Source organism: Tursiops truncatus, chromosome 11 (assembly GCF_011762595.2).
Source record: "Tursiops truncatus isolate mTurTru1 chromosome 11, mTurTru1.mat.Y, whole genome shotgun sequence".
Lineage (NCBI taxonomy): Eukaryota > Metazoa > Chordata > Mammalia > Artiodactyla > Delphinidae > Tursiops > Tursiops truncatus.
In genome coordinates this window covers 92572844-92597427 of record NC_047044.1, presented here as the reverse complement: position 1 = coordinate 92597427, position 24584 = coordinate 92572844, and the positions used below count along the sequence as shown (strand labels likewise).

At 46.6% G+C, this 24584-nt stretch overlaps 1 protein-coding gene across 1 annotated transcript in view; it reads left to right on the top strand.

Moving 5' to 3' along the window:
* Positions 1-5836: 5836 nt before the first annotated feature.
* Positions 5837-24584, top strand: part of FAM234B (family with sequence similarity 234 member B) — a 35726-nt gene continuing 16978 nt past the window's right edge. The window contains exons 1-4 of the mRNA XM_019937445.3: positions 5837-5964; positions 15989-16387; positions 19837-19935; positions 23467-23655. Coding sequence (XP_019793004.1) covers positions 5928-5964; positions 15989-16387; positions 19837-19935; positions 23467-23655 — 724 coding nt within the window. The 5' untranslated portion in view covers positions 5837-5927. The remainder of the gene's footprint in view (positions 5965-15988; positions 16388-19836; positions 19936-23466; positions 23656-24584) is intronic.

Genomic DNA, 24584 nt, shown 5'->3' with positions numbered 1-24584 from the left:
TCCGGGAAGATCCCACGTGCCGTGGAGCAACTAAGCCCATGAGCCACAACTACTGAAGCCCATGCACCTAGAGCCCGTGCTCCGCAGCAAGAGGAGCCACCGCAGGGAGAGGCCCGCGCACAGCAACGAAGAGTAGCCCCCGCTCGCCGCAACTAGAGAAAGCCCGCCTGCAGCAACGAAGACCCAACACAGCCAAAAATAAATAAAAATAACTTAAAAAAAAGTCTAAAAAAAAAGAAAAGGACTCAACCAGGGGTGTAATCCAAATATTAACAAATCAGTACATGTTCTGGCCAATCAGAACATGTCTGACTAATCAGCTAGGACTCCCAACCAATTAGAACAAATGTTGGCCAAATATCAGCCACACTCAAAGATTGAACACCTATCATGAATCGTCTTTTTAAAAAAATAAATTTATTTATTTATTTTGGGGGGCTGTGTTGCTGTGTGCAGGCTTCCTCTAGTTGCAGCGAGCGGGGGTTACTCTTCCTTGCGGTGCGCGGGCTTCTCATTGTGGTGGTTTCTCTTGTTGTGGAGCACAGGCTCTAGAGCGCAGGCTCAGTAGTTGTGGCGCACAGGCTTAGTTGCTACGGGGCATGTGGGGTCTTCCCGGACCAGGGCTTGAACCTGTGTCCCCTGCATTGGCAGGCGGATTCTTAACCACTGCGCCAGCAGGTAAGTCCATCTTGGAGGGGTTTTTAGTCTGGTTAGTATGCTATAAGTGAAGCAGGGATTACAGATAGTTTTAAAATTTTAGGCTGAATCAAATTGTTAGATAGTGGCTCCCGGGAAAGCTGGGTTAAGGATTCTAAAGCTGTGTGTAGGCTTACGGTGCAGGGTGTGTGATTGACATGTGCCACGGATGAAGAAAGGCCAGATTGTAGCACATGTGCCGTGTTCTTTCTTATGATTAAACAAACCTGCATTCAAATCCTCCTTCAAGCGCTTAGCAACCCTGTGCCTTTGGGCAAGTGGCTTATTCTATCCATGCTCACATATCCTCATTGTTAGAATCGGGGGGTAATACCCACCTTGTAGGATAGTTGTAAGTATAAACCAACATTGTGTGAGAATTCCCTTGTATGAAGTGACAGCTTCCATGAACAGATTTTGCCCACTGTAGGATGGGGGTGAGATTCCAGCCTCCTGTGGAGGCGACAGGCAGCAGGAGGCAGGAAAGAGAAGGGGGGAAAGCCTGAAAGTGGGACAGACCCAAGAGGGTCCTTGTGGAGGAAGACATAGTGGTACAGTGGAAGCAGAGGCCTGGGAGAAGAGACGTGCCTCACGGGTTTTTTTGGTGAAATGCTATGCGCCCTGTGACCCCTTCTCTCTCCCCCTCGAATCTTCAGGAAAACTACACAAGTCACAATATGCTTGGTCCACTGGATTGTATTTTGAAAGCTGGTGAAGGGCTGAGTTTTGGATCAAGTTTGGCAAGGGTCCAAAACAGTGTCTTCTCTGTAGGTGATAAGTGCTCAGTAAATGGAACACATGGGAACAAACTATGATGAGGGTCTAGAGGAAGGAGGGCTACAGTGGCCTGGGTAAGTCTGTCCTTAATTACACTGTCATTCATTCATTTTTTTTTCAACATCTTTATTGGAGTATAATTGCTTTACAATGGTGTGTTAATTTCTGCTTCCTAACAAAGTGAATCAGTTATACATATACATATGTTCCCATATCTCTTCATTCATTCTTAAATATACATTCCAGCCAGAGACTTGTTAAGCAGCATTTGTTTCAATCTCAGGGCCCAGAGGACGTTTTATAGTCTAGGCTAGACTAGTCTAGCAAGTTTTATAGACTGGAAGTCTGTATGAGTCTCATCTGGATGAGCCCTTGTGTTTTATTAGAGGATGCTCTGGGAACATAAACCCGTTTGTCTTCGTGATAAGCCGTGCAACTCCTGGTGGTAGAGTCAGGTTCTCAGTGATAAGACGTGAATATGCCACTTGTACCTGCCCTGTTCGAACTTCCTGATCCAAATGCAAGGCTGATGTCACAGGATCCTTGACATTTGCATCTCAGCGCCAAATCTTTGCTGAGCTCCTCTCTTGCTTTTCTCCCTCTCCCTGCTGTCATTGCTATTTGCTACAGTATTTTCATTTTGCTTTTTGATCTCATACGTATTGCTCCTTGATTCAATCTCTTTGGCACCCCTGTAGCAGAGGGTACTGCTCTGAGCCTGAGGTGGGTCTACCAGTGAGTTCAGACTTGTCCAGGCCCTGCTGACTGATACAGGAACGGCCACCCTTGGAGGGGCTGAGGAGCCTCCCGGGAGAGCTTAACTTTAGACGCATGGCAAGTCCTAACTCAGGACAACAAGCTCAGCTCAGGAGCAGAGCTTTGGTCCCTAGAAGAGAAGGGCAGTTCCAAGCAGAGCAGAGCCTGAAGCCCCTCCCCTTCACCAAGAACTTAGGTCTGTATCCTATAAATATGTGGGGTGACTAGTGTAGCAGAGACTGGCTTGATGCTCACCAAACTGTTTCCTTTTCTTCCTGGGCCCATACCTTCCTGGCACACATATTTTGTGTCTAAGTTCTGGCCAGATAAGTGTAGGTAGAAGTCACATATACCACCTCCAGCCTGGCCCATAAAACTTCCTGCATGATCAGGAGATGCTGTGGGGGAGTTGAAGGCCCTGGGATGAAGATGCGCCAGGCAGAAGGAGCTGGGCCCCTGAATGAACTGGAGGAATAGAGAGTCTCAGGGCTGCCTGTCCCTGCCCTCGCCTTGACCGTGACATGAGCAGAAACGAACTCTTATTCTTTAAAACCACTGAACTTTTGAGGTTGTTGATAACAGCAATAACCTTGCCCCGACTGACTCACTGGGTAAAAATAAATAGCGCTGTTTCATGAAAATACTGCATTTGACCTTGAAGAATAGGCAGCACAGCATTTAGTTTGCTAATCAAGTGTAACATCAAAAGAAGAAAGAGACAGTCTTCCCCAGTTGTCACTGCACTGAACAGCTCTGACATTTCAACAGCACTCAAATATGAAGTGGCAGTGACTGGTGGGAGATACAGGAAGAAGTAACGGTTTTTGAAAGGAGGCAGAAATGCCCATGAGGCTTGGCGGTTATGGCGGTGCTGGGAGGAAGGGGTGGCAGCTGTTGTGCACACAGTGGTACTTGTTCCAAGAGGAAGTGGTAGAAGCTAGTGGGAGGGCAGGACCAGCAGAAGAGGCCACGGTGTCTAGGGAATGGGAAGTACCAGGTGATCAGGTTTGCTTATGAGCCCATGTAGGACATTTGGAGATTTTTGAGCAATACTTGGGGCATCACAAAGGTCATAAGAACCAGTAAATATGGCTTCCCACCACAAAGCATTGGAAGCTTGGAAGGTTAGGGAAGAACAATCCCACTGCAGATCCTTGTAGGGAGAAGAGGCTCTTCTGGCTTCAGCTGTGATCTTCAGATAGAGTTTCTTCTCTTCACGGCAGGCACAGTGGTCAGGCAGGGTAGGCGGTCCACAGGCTTGTGTCCCCAGCCCACCCTTGTTTCACTCCTCTGGGAGGTAAGCCAAGTTGGGAAGTCAGGAAGCCTGGGCGTCCTCAGCGGGTGTCTGTGCAGCAAGGCACTCAGTCAGCCAGGAGACTAGAGAGGATGTGACAGCTTTTTTTAGGTTAAAGGCTAGGATTCTGATTTGTTTGGTGGCCGCTTTGAATTTTTTCCTTTAATTGAAGAAAAGGACATTAAATGTGAGAATCACTGTTTTAAGCTGTGGTCCCCGTGTTAAAATGGAAAAAAAAAACGTGGAGGGGATGGGAGAGATTTCCGGAGGGGGCCACAGTGTCAAAGAGGAGGAAAGGTCAGGGAGCCAGAGGGAGGGATTCCTGGCATCTGCTTCCCCCTGAAAATCATTTATTTGGGCAAAACTGGAGTGATGATTGGAGTGGGGGGGGAGAGGAAATGCCATAAAGATTAGGCATAGGGCTTCCCTGGTGGCGCAGTGGTTGAGAGTCCGCCTGCCGATGCAGGGGACACGGGTTCGTGCCCCGGTCCGGGAAGATCCCACATGCCGCGGAGCGGCTGGGCCCGTGAGCCATGGCCGCTGAGCCTGCGCGTCCGGAGCCTGTGCTCTGCAAGGGGAGAGGCCACAAAGATTAGGCATAAAAAGGGGCTAGAGATGTCACATCTAGGGGATGCATATACCCTTACACGTTTATGTGCACACATGTAAGTGTGTGTACCCACACGGGTGCTTTGGGTGATGATACAGTTTGCAGCAAAGTTTTAATCAGACTTTGTACAATTTTATTTTACTTTCGTCACATAAGAAGGGACTTTCCCTAAGAAAAGTGGACAGATTTTTCTCCTTTCCTTCTCTCCTGCGTAACCTGGCTGTTTCAGTCCACCTGCACCCTCTCCTAGAAACCCAAGTTCCTATTCTACAGCAAAAACGGATCCTACTCACCTTAAAGGTTATTTTTCTCAGGCTTCATATCTCAAGAATGTGTTCCAGTTAGCTAATCTGATTTCAGGCAAGCCTCTACTGGTTTATTGTGACCTGTAATGGTGCTTCTCTTAGATGACCCTCATAGATGTAAAATGTGTTTTTAATCATACCTCCAGAGAAGTACCAAACAGTAGAAGTCTCAGGTATTGTAGTATGCAGAAAGAATAAACAAATAAATTACTAACCCATTAAAGTGTTATTAAATTTATTATTAAGTTATTAAATTGTCAAAAATAATAAATTGTTAATAAAAAGAAGTGCTAACACTTATAAAACACGAGGTGCCATACACTGTTCTAAGTGCTTTGCATGTGTCCATTTAATTCTCGAGACTACCCTGTGGAATAGCAACTATTTCATCCCCAATTTGCAGATGAGGAAATCGAGGCAGAGAGAGATTAAGCAACTAGCCCTAGATCTGGCAGCTAGGAAATGGTGGAGTCCGTTTGAACTCATGTGGCCTGGCTCCAGAAATCTGCGGCTCAGTCGGAGTGAGTGACATTTTTACACGGGGGGAAGGGTGGTGAGGGTCGCTGTTAGAATCTCTGGGACTGTAACCGTGGCACTGTCCTAGGACAGTTTCTCACGGGAATGAAGTGGTCCAAGTGACAGGTATCTTAGAACTTTTGTTTGACACTGAGAAGTCACATCACCTTTACAGATCTCAGTTTTCTCTTTAGTAAAACGAGGAGCCTCTAAGGTCCGTTTCAGTTCTAAGATGAATAATATCTTCAGCATTCCTGGAGTAAAATGCCGATCTCCTGGTGCCTGTGGGGAAGAAGCAGGTCTGTTCTTGCTTCCTTAGACCCTTCAAGCTAGAAGCTGCGGGGTAGGGTGCTGTGTGGATTACCTGGAAAGAACTGGTAACCAGAGATGAGGCTTAGAGCTCCAGGAAACCTCGACTTTTACCTAAGAAACATAGAGAAACGCATTTACTAGGTGCCTACTGTGTGCTGCGTGTTTTAAACAGATTATATAATATCCTCACAATGCGCTCATGAAGTAGGCGGTACTGTCTCCATTTAAAAAATAAAGCGGAAGCTTAGCCAGACTGAGTGCCTTGCCCAAGATGGCCCAGCGAGTGATGGATGCGGGCAGGATTCAAATCCCGTCCGACTCCAAAGCCCACGCGCATTTCACAACCCGGCCCTACTTTACTATTATCTCATTCCATGCTCACTGCAAACCTATGCGGTGTATTATTTCCCCATTTCACTGAGGAGGAGAGTGAGGCTCCGAGTGGCGAAGTGACCTGCCCAATAAGGGGTCTGTCCCCGAGGGGGCGGAGTAGAGCGGGAGGAGTGCCACGTGGGCGCGGATGCCGCAGCCCGGCCCCTCCTCCCGGCCCTGCCTCGCGGTCCGGCTCCCACCTTTCCAGGTCCTGACCCCGCGCACCCCGACTGCGAACTACACTTCCCGGCAGGACGTGAGAGCGCGCACGCGCAGCGGGGCCTCCGCCATGGCGACCGTGCTGTCCAGGGCGCTCAAGCTCCCGGGTAAGAAACCGCAGCCCCGCGACCACCCCGCCTCCGCCGGGCCTGGGGAGATGGGGAGGCGAGACTGCGGGGGCGAAGCCGATCGGGGTCTGGCCCCAACCCGGGCGCAGCTGCCGGCGCGGGGAGGCGAGGCGGTGCAGCCCCCGCGGGCTGGGGTCCACGCGCCACCAGGGGGCAAATGAGGCGTTCGGCGGGTTGGGGGTCGTCGGCGCTGGGCGAGCCTGGGAAACACGGAGGGAGGGACGCGGGAGGCGCGTGTGGATGGTGGCTCGGCGCTGCGGCGGCGGCGAATGTCAGGGCGCCCGTCGCCACTGTCCCCGGGGGAGGGCGGTGAGGTTAGCATCCTTTCCCGAGCTACGCGAAGGAGGTACCGCAGGGTCTCCAACTCCTTCCGTCTTGGGCTGGACCTGGGCGGGGTCAGGGAGCCGCAGGATGGCGAGTGACCCCTTGGAGCACCCTCTCCACTTAATGACAACATTGATGCTGCCTTGAGGTAGGTGGGACAGGCATTTCCCCTCCTAAAAAATGCGTTATTTGGCAAATTGACCTGTCCAGGGTCGCACAAGCAGTATTGGAAAAGCTTGGACTTGAACATGGGGGGGTCTTCTGACTCTAGATCCTGGGCTTATGGTTCCACTTGTTCGGCCTCTGGCTCTGAGCATTTATGAGGGAAATTATTTGGCACCTGCAAGTTGCAGATAATGGATGGAATATTCTTTCAGGAGGCACTCGTGGTGATGTCAACTTCCAGAGCTAATTCAGTACTTTGGGCAGCAGCTCCAAGTTTTTTGTTTTTGTTTTTCCTCTTAAACCTCCAGCATGGGACTGTGCTACTAGAAATGTGCTATTTTAATAAAAGTATATTTATTCTGCCCAAATAAATTTTAGACGTTAAGGCTTTAGAAAAATTTATGGTTTAACCTAAATAAGTTTTAAATATTAAGCTATAAACATTTGTTTGTTGGTAACTTAAGGTGTTAGTGGGAAAAACAGTTGTTTTGCCTGCTTGGGTAGAAAGTGCTAGTTGGGTGTCTGGCGGACATCCAGCATAAGGCTTCAGGGGGATTACCGGGTCCTGTTTCTCAAGGAGTTTCCAGTCTGCTACATTGTGCCACGGATGACACTGGGCTGGCTATGAATTTTCATTTCTGTTCCCAGATTTCATGACCTCAGACACCTTTTTTTTTTTTTTCCGCATGTGCTCATTAGAACATCGGAAGGAACACTGATAATATCTCTCTTGGATTGTGTATGTAATATTGGAATGAAATGGGGGACACGTCCCTCTGCCTGCAGCATTGACTTTGAAGAGAGTAGCCTTATGTATCCTTAGTGTAGGATGATATCCTCCCAAGGGGTAATGGGGTGTCAGACGTATTTAGCTTTATTTCTTGTTTTCTTTTAGATTCCTTGCCCCCCTGCTTCCCCTCCTGCATAGGTAATTGTCATTCTCAAAGACTGGGAATCCTGCTTTCGAAACTCTTGAGCTCTTTTGCATGCGGAGGCTTTGGTATTATTACTCCTGGAGTATTCAGTTGCAGTAACTTGGTCAGCCGACAGGGAAGGGAAGCACAGTCTGGTCGTTGGGCCTGTGTTTGGGTGGCAGCAGGGCCCTCAGCGCTCAGGAGCGTTTGATACTTTTAGGCCCAGGTACAAAGGCCATATGTTCTTTTATGTGACGTGGGTTTTTTGTTTTTTGCTTGTGCTTTTGCTTTTCTCCCTCCTGCCCTTTTCTCCCCTCCACCCCAAATACAATTTTTAGGTAGAAGTTGCTTTCTTAGAGCTCTTTTTGGATACCCTGTAATTGGATCTGTGAAGCTACTGTCCTGTTTGGGCTACTGTATCATGTTACCTTAGTTAACATTCTCGCTATTTTTTTTTTTAAATTGAGTATCATTGACCTATAACATTATACTAGTTTCAGGTATACAACCTCATGATTTGATATTTGTAGATGTTGCAAAATGATCACCACAATGACATCCTCACTATTTTTACGTGTAGGGAAGCAGAGTAGAATGGTGGTGAAGAGCATGCAACAGACTTGGGTTAAATCCACTCTTTCAGATTAGTTACTTATTCTCTTTAAGCTTTAGTTTCTTCATACGTAATAATAATGTTATTGTGGAACATTCACTGTATGCCACGCAGTAGGGTTATCTGGCGTCGTAAAAGAGATGGATGTCCTTAAGAAGTCTGTTGACCGTTGACATGTGTTAAGTATTCAGTAAGTGTTAATTAACCATTCTTATCTTCATCATTAGCACCATGATCTTTACAAATGTGTTAACCTTGAGGAAGACCTGATGTAATGTGCATATGACAGATGTCCATCAACCTGGTGAAGAAAGAACAGTTGCTGGGGATGTATTTCAGTCTCGTACCCTGTCACCAAGCTCAAGATGGAAAGATGTTTGGTCCACATGCATAGAATGAGGTTAATTAATAACAGAAGGGCAGTGTGACAGTCATAAAGCAGGGGGTGGGGCAACTTATCTCTTAAGAATATATATTTTTAGTCCATTTAAAAGTTTAAAGGTCAGGGCTTCCCTGGTGGCTTAGTGGTTGAGAGTCCACCTGCCGATGCAGGGGACACGGGTTCATGTCCCGGTCCGGGAAGATCCCACATGCCGCGGAGCAGCTGGGCCCGTGAGCCATGGCCGTTGAGCCTGCGCGTCTGGAGCCTGTGCTCCGCAACGGGAGAGGCCACAGCAGTGAGAGGCCCGCGTACCACCAAAAAAAAAAAAAAAAAAAGTTTAAAGGTCAAACACTGAAGGGAATATAAGAGCGTAATGTTATTGTAATGGTTTGTTTCATTATATGTAACTTGGAAAGATTATGTGGCCCTGGATAAACTAGTTCATGATGCGAATGATTTCCCTTTAGTTGCAGTAGAGTGTGTAGGATAGTCTGTGTGAAGTGTAGTGCATGTCATAGAATAGTATGTATTATAGTATGTTTTCCTGAAAACACTTGGGGGTGGTACAGTTGCGTGTCTTTCCTACCGATGTTTTCCTCTATCCCATTTTGGGAATGCTGTTTACCTAGTAACCCCAGTCTTCCTATAAGGAAAAGTGACAGCCATGGAAAGCTCATTTATGTTGATTTATTCTGAAATCAGTGTCCCCTCTTTATTCTTTGGAAACCTTTCATTGACTAAAAATGCGAATGGTAGCTGAAATCAGCAGCCAAGAGGGTGGGAAAGTTGAAGCAAGGATTTGGTGTCTACCCCTCAGCCTGAGTATAATTTTAGGCAAGTCAGCGTACTGTCTACCTCTTTTTCTGTGAATAGAGAGAAAAAAAAAATTTACTTAGGACTTCTCTAATTAAAACTTGCAGTCTGTAATAATTAAGCTGGGGCTTGTCTTTGCACTTTCTGGAAACATATATATTAATAGTGTTAAAGTCAATATGTATCTTCCTCTGTAATTTGGGCACGAACACGTGGCAGTCTGCTGCGATCCCTTAAAGAAAGCCTCTGCGGTCTTGCATGCGTGCCTCTGCGCTTCAGAGGTGTTGTGTGGGGTCAGTTCTTGGACTTTGCGGCCCCTCTTCTTTCTCTGAGGATTCTTCTATTTTGCCGCACTGCCGTTTAGAAACGTACGTTACTGTGGAGAAGGCAGCCTGATTTTTGTCCCATCATTAGTGACTTGATTCTTTTCCCCTTGGCCTGCCTGCTTATGGGATTCCTTCTTTGTCCTTGAAGTTCGGTGCCTTTACTAGGATATGTTTCAATATTGATTATTCTTTTATTTATTTATTTATTTATTCTGCAGTACACGGGCCTCTCACTGCTGTGGCCTCTCCCGTTGCGGAGCACAGGCTCCGGACGCGCAGGCTCAGCGGCCATGGCTCACGGGCCCAGCCGACCCGTGGCATGTGGAATCCTCCCGGACCGGGGCTCGAACCCGTGTCCCCTGCATCGGCAGGCGGACTCTCAACCACTGCGCCACCAGGGAAGCCCTTAAATGTCATTTTTGGTTCCATTTTCTTTTCTGTTCTCTCCTTCAGTTATGCATATATCGGATCACTTTTGTTCTTTTTATCTATCCCTTTCTCTCTAGTCCTTTTCAAAGCTTTGATCTTTCCCATGGGAAGCACAGAGATAGTTAGTCCAGGCTTCAGGCCAGACTGCCTGGGTTTGAATCCTTGTACTATCACTTACTTGCTGTTTAACTATGGGCCAGGTACTTAAACTTCCAAACCTCAGTTTCCTCATCTTTAAAATGGAGATAATACTGTGTCTACCTTTAAGAGTTGCTGTGAAGATTTTCTGAGCTAAGACAGTAAAAGGGTTTGGAAGAGAGCATAGTAAGTGCTCAAAACTGCCAGCCACTGTTGTTATTTCCATTTCATCCTGCTTGATTTTCACAGTCTATCCTTTAAGTCTCTGACGCTGTTTTTAGCCATGTCGGTTCTTTTTGCTGATCCCAGTAAGGATATCCTTTCTAAAACTGTTTTTTTTTTAATTAATTAATTAATTAAGGCTCTGCCAGGTCTTAGTTGAGGCACACGGGACTTCGCTGCGGCATGCACGTGGGATAGAGTTCCCCGACCAGGGATTGAACCCGGGCCCCCTGCATTGGGAGCACGGAGTCTTACCCACTGGACCACTAGGGAAGTCCCTAAAATTGCTTTATTTTCTTCCATCGTTTTCCTGAGCTCTCCTTGTTTACTTTTCATCTTCTCTATTGCATTGTCATTTCTTCTTAGAAATACTATATTTTTCTTATGAGCCCTTATTTCAGAGAAGACTATTTCTTGAATTTCTTGGATCCCAGGGGGAAGTGTAGGTTCATTATCTCTTCCGTTTCGTGGTAGAATTTGTCCAGCATTCGTTCTGTAGCCGGCTTCGTCCGCTAGGTTTTGTTGTAACTTCTTTCTTAGGTATTTGTAGAGCTTTGCAGTAGCTTGTGGACCAGGTACTAATGATGGCTCCTCTCTGATTCCTCTTCATATCTAGATGGGTGGCTGCTTTAAAGCCAGCTGTTGGCTGACCCATGGGCAGGAGCTGAGTGAGCTGGGGCAGCTGGAGGCTGGAACTAATTTAGGCTGTCAACTCAGATCCCTTTCCCATCAGTGCTCTTCTTTTGCGGATGTTTCTCTCCTGGCTGGCGTTTGCCACAGGGCCTTAGAGTGCTGACTAGTGTTTACTTCTCTTCGCTTCTTGTGCCAGTTATCAATTTATTGCCCCTGAGCTGCACATTCAGTTTTGTTGCCTGATCTGTGAAAGTGGATCCGGACCCTTTAAATACCAAGTTTGTCCTTCCTGGGATACAGTCTCCCCATCCTAGGATACCTTTTGGATTTCTCTTCCCATATTTACTCTCCTATCACTGTCTAATAATTCTTTATATGAAACTGCCCTCTTTGAATTACCGTCTGCTTTCGGTCTCCCTGTTGGACCCACACTGTCCAAAACATCCTCCTCTCGAGAACTGACGGTACTCCATCAGCGCTTGTTCTAACCTGCCGTGCTGCCAGCCTGCTTCTTAAAAGGAGAGAAGCTTGTGCTTTTTCTCCTTCAGTCTTAACCTCGCCTTTGACCCTGTGGTGTTGAATGGGGCTCATTGGTGCTTCTGGGACCCCAGACTTTGTCTTTCTGAGCAAGAGATTATTTGGTTTGGCTTTATATCCATGGAACAAGGGAGGCAGCATAACTGATTGGTTAGGACTGTGGACTCTCATCAAATTGCCTGAGGTTGAATCCCGGCTTTTCTTGTTAATTCTGTGATCTTAGGCAACTTACCTCTCTATATATTTTCATCTTTTTGATGAAAATGGGAATAATAATAATACCTACCTCTTAGAGTTGTTGTGGGAATTAAATGAGTTAATCCCTGTAAATGCTTGGACCAGTGCCTGGCATAGTAGCTCTCAGTACATTTCCAGTTGACATCCACGTCATCACCGTTATTAATTCTGTGAACTCTGCTCATTGCTGGAGACTTGAAATGTATGTCCCTGTTCTTACTGTACTTCCTTAGTTGGATACAAGTTTCACTGCCTTTGGCAACGGTTTTCCATAAATTCTAGTTTGGGAATGTGGCTGTTTCCCTTCCCTCCCCCGCAATTTTATTTCTTTTTATCCCCCCGCCCCCTGGTTTTAGGAAGAGACAGACAGAAAGGCCTTCCTTTGCCATCATTAACTAGAAGCACATAATTTTGTTAGAGGGATCAGTTCAACAGCGGCTTTTTTTCAAAGAATGACAAAGTAAGAGAGAGGCATGGACATATATACAGTACCAAGCGTAAAATAGATAGCTAGTGGGAAGCAGCCGCATAGCACAGGGAGATCAGCTCAGTGCTTTGTGACCACCTAGAGGGGTGGGATAGGGAGGGTGGGGGGGAGGGAGACGCAAGAGGGAAGAGATATCGGATATATGTATATGTATAGCTGATTCACTTTGTTATACAGCAGAAGCTAACACACCATTGTAAAGCAATTATACTCCAATAAAGATGTTAAAAAAAAGAAAACAAAAAGAATGCTTGCAATTTATTTTTATAGATTTATTAAAGAATTTACAGATTTCTGCAGCGTGTGCAGTCGAGCTTTCTTCCTGCCTGTGATAGTATATCATATAATAAAAGTGCATTTCCTTTAAACCGTTTTGTTCGCCAGTATTTCATTCATGATTTCACTTTGGCAAAGGAGCTGTTTTAGGCTGTGTTTGTTGCAGGGTGGAAAGTGACTAGCAAGACTGAATTCAGTAAGGGTCGATGCTACATTTTTCACTAAAAACTGTGCAATTACAGGACAGCTTGAGTGTGTGTAGAAAGCGCGTGGGAGTTTTAGTTGAATCAGTTGTGTGATGGGGCTACCAAGGAAGCTGGCCCGCTCCTAGGTTACAGGAATTGAACTGTAGTGTCCTCTCTGACTAGGGAGGACACCGTTCTGCTCTTCTCTGCCCTGGTCACACTGCACCCTGGGGACTGTATTCACGTCTGGGAACCATCCTTTAAAGAGCACAGACATGTCACTTTGTGTCCAGAGGAGAGTGACCAGGGTGTTGTGGAGCATCTGAAACAATGCGTCTTCAAGTAATGGGTTGAAGAGGTAGAGGTATTTAACCGGGGCTGAGGAGATTGGGTCAGGCAGTGGGGAGATAGAATGCCAACCATAATAACAGAAGCTGAAATTTACTGAGTGTGACCCTAAGGCAGGACTGAGAACCATGCCTATGTTATCTTATTTAATCCTCATAACAGTCATATGAGGTAGGAACGATAATTATCCCATTTCACAAATAAGGAAACTGAGGTTACTAAAGTGAAGAAATTTCATTGAGGTCACACAGTTAATGAGAGATGGAGCGAAGATTTGACTTAAGGTTGCTATCGTAAGGACTTGAGCTTGTAAATACCGTATCTTACGTTTCTTATGATTGGTATCTTCAAGTATTGTGCATGGGGAAGAGGGGTCCCAGAAATTAAAACTAAGACAGGTAGTTGGCAAACGCCCAGAAGTAGATTCCTGAATCAGAGTAAGGCGCTGCTTTCTAGACGGGAGGGTAGTGAGTTCCCTGATAAGGCTTCCGCTGAGGTGTATGCTGAGTGACTGCCCGGTGGGCGTTGGTAAGGAGGTGCATGTTTGGGATACGGGTGGAGGTGGATTCTGTGACCTTCAAAGTCTCTAAGAACCCTGAGATTTGGGGCTGCTGTATAGGTTTTCCTCTTTGTCAAGTGTATTCTTTTTTTTAACTTGAAATTTAAAAAACTGTGGTAAAATACACATAATAAAATTTAGCATCTTAACCATTTTTAAGTGCACGGTCTGGTTAAGAATACTCACATTGTTGTACAACCAAGCTCCAGAACGTTTTCGTCTTGCAAAGCTGAAATTCTATACCCACTAAACAACAACCCCACCATGGACCTCTCCCTCCAGGTGCTGGAAACCACCATTCTACTTCCTGTTTCTGTGAATGTGACTACATATAGGTAGAATCATACAGTATTTGTGTTTTGGTGACTGGCGTATTTCACGCATAATGACCTCAAGACTCACCGGTGTTGTATGTAGCATGTGTCAGAATTGCCTTACTTTTGAAGGCTGAGTAATACTCCACCATATGCTGGCAGCGCATTTAAAACATTCTGTCAGGTGTATTTTTTTTTTAGCCAAAAAAAAAAAAAAAAAAACCTTAAAAAAGTATTAGAGTTAATATTACAACAACCTATGGTTCTGTTTGCAAACTATTATAAATAAAGTTATCTGGGATGGTTAGGGAATGATGGGCCCTAATTAATAAAACCATTTGGTTCATAGAGGAAATATAAAAATTATGGGAGTCAGCTGCACTGACTCTGTGGCATACCCTGGAGGTACTATTTTGCATGAAATTTCTAATAATTGCTTAATTTTCTTTTAATTTAATACCTTAAAAAATCAAACTCAGTATTTATTGGACAAAAGGAAGTGACATCACGAAGATCCCAGTGACCAGAGAACATGAGAAATCCTTCCTTTTCCCCTTTTAAATATCCGGGTTGTATTTTCTTTTTTATATGTCTTCTTAACAAAGGATTTAACCATAGAGTTTCCATTAGTGATAGCTTACCAGGTAATTTCCAAAACCAGCCACTTTTTCTTGGTTTTTATTTTTATCTATAGCCTAAAATAAAGGCATAAACTCATCCAGTCGCTGGCTGCAAGGGCCAGGGGTGGCTCAGGAAGAGGTGGGCTTAAGCCCCCCGTAATGCCTGCCTCTGGCCACCCCTGCAAAGATATGGTCTCAGTCAAACCAGGGTGCCTGTTGTGTAAACCAGCCTCAAGACAAGTCCTTCACCTCCTTGTGCCGGCTGGATCCCACCCATCTCGGATGCAAGCTCAGAATAGCAGTTTTCAGGTGACCACTGTTTACTGAAACATGTACTGAAAGGGCGATAGATTTGCAGGGAGGTTCTCAAAAGTAAGTTTTTGGTAAGACGTCTCCAGATGACTTTCAGCATTTGACTTTCTACGTGGTTTCCATAGCAACAACTGCGAAGTCACACATATTGGCCTGTGAGGAGCAGGCCAACTGTGCAGAGAACAGTTGTTCTAAAGGTTTAGTGGAGGGAATTACCTGACAGTCCAGTGGTTAAGACATTGCCTTCCAATGCAGGGGGTGTGGATTCAATCCCTGGTCAGGGAGCTAAGATCCCACATGCCTGGGGGTCAAAAAACCGAAACATAAAACAGAAACAATTTTGTAACAAATTCAATAAAGACTTTAAAGAGGGACTTCCTGGTGGCGCAGTGGTCGGGAGTCCGCCAGCCAATGCAGGGGGCGTGGGTTGGAACTCTGGTCCGGGAAGATCCCACATGCCACGGAGCAACTAAGTCCATGTGCCACAACTACTGAACCTGCCCTCTAGAGCCCGTGAGCCACAGCTACTGAGCCTATGTGCCACAACTACTGAAGCCCGCATGCTTAGAACCTGTTGTCCGCAACAAGAGAAGCCACCGCAATGAGAAGCCCGCGCACCACAACAAAGAGTAGCCCCTGCTCGCTGCAACTAGAGAAAGCCCGCTCACAGCAACAAAGACCCAATGCAGCCAAAAATAAATAAATTTTAAAAAAATGTTAAAAAATATAGTTTAGAGGAGTCGCAGGAAAGATCGGAACGTCACCAGTCTAAGATAATCAAAGGAAGTATGCGCATCAGGTGTATGGAAGGTTTCATAGAAGAGCTATGGTCTTTTTTGTCAGAGTCACACAAATTAAGAGAGGGCTTTTTTTTAAAAAAAAAAACAGCTAAAATGTATTTGAAATTTGCCACTTTCTTTGTTTCTTTTGCAATGTTCTTAAGCTCATGAAAGCAATAATTCTAGAGCACCGATTTTCTTTTTTTCCCCCATTCTTTCCCCCTTTTCGCTGGAATCTATTTTATAGACGGCTCCAAGGTTCAGGCTTGTCAACGTAGATTTGTTCCGTTCTGTTCTGTGTGTTCTCCTAGGTGTTTACTGTTGCTGTGTGTTTGCCGAAGGTCCCTCCTTCCAGGTTCTCCTTGACCGTCTGGCTTTCTGTCTTTTCAGGGAAGAAGAGCCCGGACCTGGGGGAGTATGACCCCCTCACACAGGCCGACAGCGACGAGAGTGAAGATGATCTCGTGCTTAACCTGCAGCAGAAGAACGGAGGGGTCAAGAACGGGAAGAGTCCGCTGGGAGAAGCACCAGAGCCCGACTCGGATGCTGAGGTCGCTGGGGCTGGGAAGCCCCATCTCTCGGAGGTCACCACGGAGGGGTACCCCTTGGAGCCCCTGGGGGCCCTGGAGCAGAAGGCGGCCTCCTCCATCGCGTCCTACGTGCGCACATCCGTCTTCCTGCTGATGCTGGTGATCTCCATGGTCCTGGTGCTCGTGTGTGCCTTCCTGATCCCCTGTCCCCCCCGAGGCCTGCACAGCACGTGGAGCCGCCGCTTGGGCCCCCAGGGAGGTGAGCTGCGGGACCTTTAGCTCTAAGTCTGTGAAACTTCATGATCGCGTGTCATTCCGGCAAGCTTCTGATTACGTTGAAGATTTCCTCCAAGTCTTTACAAATTAACGTGTGTGTCATCTAGCATTTCTCCCCCTGTGTGTGGAGGTGGTTAGGAGGTTAGGATTTGAAATGAGACAGAAAGATGGATCTGTATGGCTCCAAAAACTTGGGAGTATCGCTGCGCTGTGTGTCTCTGGGGAAGGTCTTAATTAGACGCAGGGAGGCGAGAACCCTGGTTTGCTGAGTCCTGCCATGCAGCCGGGGCTGCATCAGGGGAGAGCAAAGCTGTGGGAAGGGCGGTTTACAGAAAACAGTGAAGCTCCCATCCTGGCCAGGCCAGAGGCCCCAGCTCCTGTAGGGCCCTTGGGGTTCTGTTGATTGTAGAAGCCTGATCTAAATTGAATTTCCAAATAATTTCTTTTTTTTCATTTTCTTTTTCTTTTTTTATCGAAGTATAGTTGACTTACAGTGTTGTGTTAGTTTCTGGTGTACAGCAAAGTGATTCAGTTTTGTACACATCTTCTTTTTCATATTCTTTTCCACTATGGAAAAGATTTGTTACAGGATATTGAATATAGGTCCCTGTGCTAGACAGTGGGACCTTGTTGTTTATCAAATAATTTCTTTTCAAGGAAAAGAGAGTTGCTTCCTTGCCGCAACTTTTCTTTCTTGCTCCTAACGGTTGGAATGGTGCTACCCAAGGAATTTTGTCTCATTTTTCTTTATTTTTTATTATTATTTTTTTTACTGAATGAAAGTCTTTAAATTTTACTGTACTTTCCAATTTTCAAAAGTTTCACACACATGATTTCTTGTAAATCCCTTTTTTTTAATCCCCTACCCCTACATTGCCCCTCCTCCTTCCCTCTCCGCACTGGTAACCACTCGTTTGTTCTCTGTATCTGTGAGTCTGCTTCTTTTTGTTATATTCAGTAGTATGTTGTATTTTTGAGATTCCGCATATAAGTGATGTACGGTATTTGTCTTTCTCTGTCTGAGTTAGTCCACTTAGGATAACACCCTCCAAATCCATCCATGTTGCTGCAAATGGCAAGTTTTCTTTCTTTTTTATGGCTGAGTAGTATTCCACTGTATATGTGTACCGTATCTTCTTTATCCATTCATCTGTTGATGGACATGTAGGTTGTGGAGCGGGTTTCTTTAAAACAGCTTGCCCTGGGTCAAGATTGGGGATCCCATCTAACTGTCGGTGCTGAACAGTCCTGTCCCTTGAAAACTGCACCAGACTGAAGGGGCTCAGAACACACCAGCCCACCGTGGCAGTTTGGTGTATTGACTATTTTGAGTTAAAGGCATTTGACCAATAGCAGGTGCAAGCGGGCCACTCTGACCTTCGATTCTTCCCAAAAGCAGGAGATGAAACTCCCAGGTGAAAGATGCCCTCCCTATTCCAGGAGGAAAGAACACTCTTATCACCAGAGACAGGGGGTTGAGGCAGAGAGACATTTGTACAAACAGACCTTGTTAGAATAACCCTCATCTTCCTGTAGTTCCCTCATATTTTTTAGTTACTTTTCCAGTCGCCGCTCTTCGTGCTATGCGGGATATAAACACTGCGGCCTAGCCACGTCTTTGGGTCTTCATTTAACTGTGGGAACTCCCATGCACATGCACAATTTTATTAAATAAAATATGAGTGCTTTCCCCTTGTTCATCTGTCTTATGTCAGTCTCAGCTAGAAACCTTAAGAAGGCAGAGGAAAACTTTTCCCTTCCCTACAGTATGCCCACACCCCTGCATCATCTTGATCTAGAAACATTTTCTCTCTGACCCTTCTCTGATCCCAGCTGAATTAGCTTCTGATGAGTTCTTCGTTCTCATCTTTACTTTCTCTTAAGGCAAAACTGGGTGGCTATGTCTTACGATATGTTCCTACACATAGAGTGTCTCTCCCTCTCTTCCTTCCTTTTTTGTTTTTTCTAAGTTAGCTCTTGTAATATTTATATACAGCGTAAAGACTAGTAATGAATTCTTGGTGTATCTACCACCGAGTTTAAGAAATAAGACCTTGTAAAGATCTTTGCAATTCCCCATGTGTCGCTCCTGACCGTATCCCCCTCTCCCCGCCAGAGGGTTCTCCTCTCCTGAGTTTTGTGTCGTTATTCCTTTACTTGTGTTTAAAGTTTTACCACATAGATATGCATCTCTAAATGATATATTCTTTAATTTTGCCTGTTTTTGAATTTCATATAAATATTGATATAATCATGTAGTTGTCTGTGACTTGCTTTTTTGTTCAGCGTATTTAAATAATACATTGGAGGTTTATCCGTATCAATGTACTGTCACTGGAGTTTATTTTCACTACTAATTTTCCACGGTATGAATGTCCTATGATTTATCGATCCACTTTACTGTCGATGAGCATGTAGGTGACTTCTGTTTTTTAAAAAATAAGTAATGCCACAGAGAAGATTCTTGTGCATGTTTCCTGTTGGAGTGTGTAAGGATTTCTCTAGGGCATAAACCTGGGGGTGAAATGGCTGGGTTACAGGGTATGTGCATGTCCAGCCCTAGTTTCTCTTAAATTATCTTCCGTAGTGGTTGTACCAGTTTACACTTCCACTAGCCATGTGTGAGTTCTCTCCGAATTTGGCAAGCGTCCTCTGACTCCACACTGTTTGGAGGTGTGGGGGGGGCATGACACTACCTACCTTGTCACTGCCGGGCGGAGATGGAGGTGCAGGCTCCCATCAGTCCTCTGCTGACACCAGGGCTGGGCGGCTGCCCCGTTAATGCTTGGTGGGGATAGAACCGTAGGCTTCCCTCGTGTATGGAGGCCTGAGTGCTGCTAGGTGGGGATGGGAGTCCAGCCTCCCCACCCGGCCTTCTCTGACCTGACCCTGGTGGGGTGAGAGGGACCTTGTTACAGCCCGGCAAGGGTTTCCTCTTGGCCTTCGCTATGGGGCTGGCTGGGACCACAGTTTGGTCTGTGGCGTTTGGTTGGAGTCGAGCAGTTCTTGTGGAAAACTTTTCTGTCCTGCTAGGCTGTGCCTTTCCTGTCCTTTGGCTGGGGACCAGCTCTTCTGGGGCCTTCTTTGTGTCCCTGTTGGCATTTCTGGGTCGCCAGCTTCCGCAGCACACTGTCTGGGATATGAGGCCAGAGAAGACCCAGGGAAGCCACCAGCTGTCCTTCCTTGGGTCTCGCCGTCCCCAGCCGGTCTGCCTTCTCTCTGCCTTCCAGAGTCTTCTCATGTTTGTTTTATGTTTAATGCCCAGGGATTCTAGCTGTCCTTGGCGAGAGGCACAGGCAGAAGTGGGTCTGTGTATCTTATCTAGGACCCAGAAGTCTGCCTGTTTTTACGGAGCATTCCCTTTCCAGCCTGGAGCAGGGAGCTGGTCTGTGTAACTTGCCGCGGACCCTGTGTTTCTCATGTGTCCATCAGGTGGGGACCTGTCTCCACTGGACCTGGCGGATGTGAACGGAGACGGCCTGCGTGACGTGCTTCTCTCCTTCGTGACCTCAGGGAATGGGAGCACCGCTGGTAAGAGGGTGTCTTCGGAGCCTTGGCGGGAGAAGCTGGTTGAGCGGAGGGTGTGAGCTCAGAGGATGTGCTGGGGCTGCCTCCTGAGCGGGCTGCAGTGAGGAGAAAGCCCTCGGGGATCCGGCACACGCGATGAGCCTCGTGGGGAGGCTCCTTGCATGTACATAACGCCTGGTTCAGGGAATCACAGAGCATGAGAGCTGGAGGGCGCCCCGGTCCAGGGACCAACCTGAGACCCAGGGAGGAGGTTCCTTGGCCGCACGCCTGCCCTGAACAGCGCCAGCACTTAGGTTGCTTGAGTTTTCTCTGAGTCGGTTCTCCCTGGCCTCTTCGATGATGATAAACATAGACTCTATCTACCTTCCCCTCCCTGGCAGAAAGCTTTTGCTCACGTTCTAACGTATCTTTATACACATACCTCTTGGCTGGGTGTTTCCTTTGACCCCGTCTGTTTGCTCTTCCATCTCTGCTCTCCATCCTGCTCCCCGCGGGATGGGAGGCTGACCCGTACGCATTACGTCAGGTCCCAGGCCACTGGATTTGGCCAATGGGGAGCACAGGCCAGAAGCTAGAGGAGAGGAAGAGAGTGACCAGCGGGTATTTATTCCCCTGGCTCCCCTCTGCCCGGGCCACCTCAGGCTGGCTACATCCTTGATCAGAGGTCACAGCCTCTCTCAAGGTGGTCCTCTTACAGGACTTCCTTTTTCTCAATTCCAGGAAATGCTTCCTCCCCCTGTCTCTTTGGGCCTGGGCATGGCAACAGTTCTGAGGGGCTGTACTATCTCTTGTGGTTTCCCTACACCTCGACCACATCTTTGTAAACGGTCTCTTTATTAAACCTCCACAACTTACCCTAATTGAGTGAGCTGGGCTTTTTTGGGACCCCAGCCGATACAAGTCAACTGCAAAAAAAAAAAAAAAGTTGCATTTTCATTATAGGTACATGGGGGCTTTTGGTTTGTCCTGCAGCCTCCATTTAAGTGCATTCGAACTGAAGTCTGTAAACTGATACAGGAACTCTGGTTTGAGGCTGAGGATAGCCTACCAACTGTTTTTTAATCATTCAGGCCTTGGAATAAACATTTAGGTATGTTATAGAGGATTCTAGGCTGCATGCCTCTCTGACGTTATTAGAAATACCTTTCTGGGGCTTGCACAATATGCAGAAGCAATTTGGGCATAGCTTCGTTTATGGGAAGAACCTCCAGCCTAGAAATTGACTTTTATATGATTCAACCTTAATTATGTTTTTTTTTCTGCCTATGACTCATAAGCCTTTGAAGTAAAAATTTCCCCCATCCACTTTTAGAGATTTTTTTCAGTCATTTGGTATTTTACGTGGTTTGCTACATATCAGGACTCATGACGGCAAGGCCATGAGTTGGGACGCAATGTGGACCAGCCTGATTTGGTTATAGATCATAAAAGCAATAATAACGCTAACTAACACATGGTACTTTGTGCTGTGCGCTGTTGTAAGTACATAACATATTATGAACGAATTTATCCCTCGGTGTACCTATAATGTGGACTAATATTATTATCCCCTTTTGCAGTTGGGGAAACTAAGGGATAGTGAGGTGAAGGAACTTGATCAGTCTCACAGCTGGTAGTGGTAGAGCTGGGATCCAAGCGGTATAGCCGGTAGACTCTGGCGTTCCTGCCCTTGACCCTTATGTCAAATTGCTGTGCCCATAGCCCCAGCCAGTGGGTTCAAAGATCTGTGCCACTGAACATGAGGAGGATCGTGTTTCTTATTTGTTTGTTCATTTGTTCATTCATCCAACAACCTGCTGTGCACCTTACGTAGAGCTGCACTGGTTCTTTTGAGCTAAACAAGAGGAGTGTGGTCTCTGCCTCATGGAGTCGTGGTGTGAAGGGAAAGGGATGACCCATCACCACCGGGAAAGAGACGAGTCACGCAATTGATGTGGAGTCGATAGGGTCATGAAGGAGGGAGGACAGCACAGTCTATTAATCAGAGCATCCCTGGGAAGTCCGGGGGGGTAACATACATCGCTGAGATTTGTCATGTAAACCGCTGCTTCTGGCAACAAGGTCTGAAAGGGCAAACCAGTTTGTCACTTGTTTTTAGGTTGTATGTTTAATTAGCAGTTCTGAGGAATAGGTACAATGAAGCTCTAACATGTCCTTATCCTTATTAGCTGTCGCTAGAAGTGAAAGGTGGAAGTGTGTGAGGTGGGCCGTATCCCTATCCTGAAAGTGGATGTGAAACTGGCATGAGAGAAAGTTATTATTCTGATAGGTTAATTGAGTGACATAAAGGATTGTTTGTTAAAGAGGCGAGCTGCCCGAATCCTTTGCCAGCTAGGTATTAAGTTGCCCAAGTGTTCTTTCTTGACTGGGGCCAGATCAGCTGGTTCACTGGAACTCTAGACCAGGAGGCCCTCCTGATCTTTGCTAAGTATAACCTTCAGGGTTTTTTGTTTGTTTGTTTCACTTTTTGGCTGTGCCGCTCGGCTTGTGGGATCTTAATTCCCTGACTAGGGATCGAACCCATGCCCGCTGCATTGGAAGTATGGAGTCTTAACCTCTGGACCGCCAGGGAAGTCCCCAGGTTTATTTTATTTATTTATTTAACATCTTTATTGGAGTATAATTGCTTTACAATGGTGTGTTAGTTTCTGCAAAGTGAATCAGTTATACATATACACGTGTTCCCATATCCCCTCCCTCTTGCGTCTCCCTCCCTCCCACCCTCCCTATCCCACCCCTCTAGGTGGTCACAAAGCACCGAGCTGATCTCCCTGTGCTATGCAGCTGCTTCCCACTAGCTATCTTTTTTACGTTTGGTAGTGTATATATGTCCATGCCACTCACTCACGGTGTCACAGCTTACCCTTCCCCCTCCCCATATCCTCAAGTCCATTCTCTAGTAGGTCTGTGTCTTTATTCCTGTCTTGCCCTTAGGTTCTTCATTACCTTTTTTATTCCCCAGGTTTATTTTTTAAAGAGATTGTTTTCTGCTCTCAGGGAGCATTTGCTAGCGATGATTAGAATTCAGGTACTCTGCTTCCTGCTCTATACATATTCTAGATCAGTGTCAATTTTCTGAGCCTAGCTTTGCTTCCCGTTTTTTTGTTTGTTTGCAACCCCTCCTTTTCCATATTCTTGATGTTGCTCCTTTTATTCAGGAAGCACTTGGCTGCTAGATATGCTCGGCGCTTTGCAAAGCACTGAGGATGCAGAAATGAACGTGACAGGCTTTAGCCTTAAGGATATCCCTGTTTAGCGGGGGCTAAGGTGACAGACACGTCAACAAGTGTGTTGGGAGAGCAGAGGTGCACACGGGTTGCCTGCAGGATGTCGTCTTACATGAGAGATGTGTTGAACAGATGTGACAGGTACTCTGTTTGCAGACCTTGTTGCCAGAAATACAGGAGGGAGCTGAGCGCCCAGGTCTGAGCTGCTGCCTTACCTCTATTTCCTTTTGGTTTTCTAGCCCCCCGCTCATCTCTCCCTCTTATGTCCTCTGCCTCCTGCCCTTTCTTATCTCTTTTGTGCTTTTAGGTGTCTCAAGGCCACCTGCTGTCCTCGTGTGCCTTTCGGGGATGAATGGCAGTACGCTCTGGTCTAGTCCCCTCCCCGAGGAGGCCCGAGATATTACCTGTCTGGATCTAATGCCAGGGAGAGTGGCCGAAACCGTCTGCCTTGTGACGGGGACACACAAGATGCTCAGTGCATTCAACGCGACATCAGGTAAACATCACTGACTGCGGGGCTTCTCTGGTGGCACAGTGGTTGAGAATCCGCCTGCCACTGTAGGGGACACGGGTTCTTGCCTGGTCCGGGACGATCCCACGTGCCGCGGAGCAGCTAAGCCCGTGCGCCACAACTAGTGAGCCTGTGCTCTAGAGCCCGCGAGCCACAACTACTGAGTCCGTGTGCCACAGCTACTGAGTCCGCGTGCCACAACTACTGAAGCCTGCATGCCTGGAGCCCGTGTTCCGCAACAAGAGAAGCCACCGCAATGAGAAGCCCGCGCACTGCAACGAAGAGTAGCCCCGCTCGCTGCAGCTAGAGAAAAGCCCGTGCGCAGCAACGAAGACCTAACACAGCTAAAAATAAATCAATTAAATAAATTAAAAAAAAAAAAAAAGATCACTGACCACAAGAGATCCCTGTTCCTGGGAGGTCTAATCTCAGGTTAGAACAGTCTGGTAGGGAAGGGACTCCACTCTCCCATGGTGGGAGGTCTGATTTCCTGCTCTGCAAGGTAGATATTAAGGGAAATAAGGAGAAAGGGTTTGAGCAGAGTGAGTAATAGATCCATGGTTCAACCTGCTTGGTGATGGGATGGGGCTAAACTCAGTTATCCAAACAGAACGTATCCCTAGGCTTTCAGTTTCTAAGTAATCTCCCTTCTCTGTTCTTTGTATAGAAGACCATGGAGCTTTTTCTCTTTGTTTTCAGTATTTGACATACAAGGGTTCATATGTGAACTTGGGCATTAACCACTGAAAAATATGCCAGTGAAGAAGCTAAGGTGTGTGGAGGCATGTTGATTTGGCCTCTTTTATCGCATTCAGACATATGTGACAAAAGGAATGGAAGAGAATCACATATAATGTGATGACAGAGCCTTATACTTCCAGTGTGCCCGTTAACCTTCGACCTGAGGGAAGCTG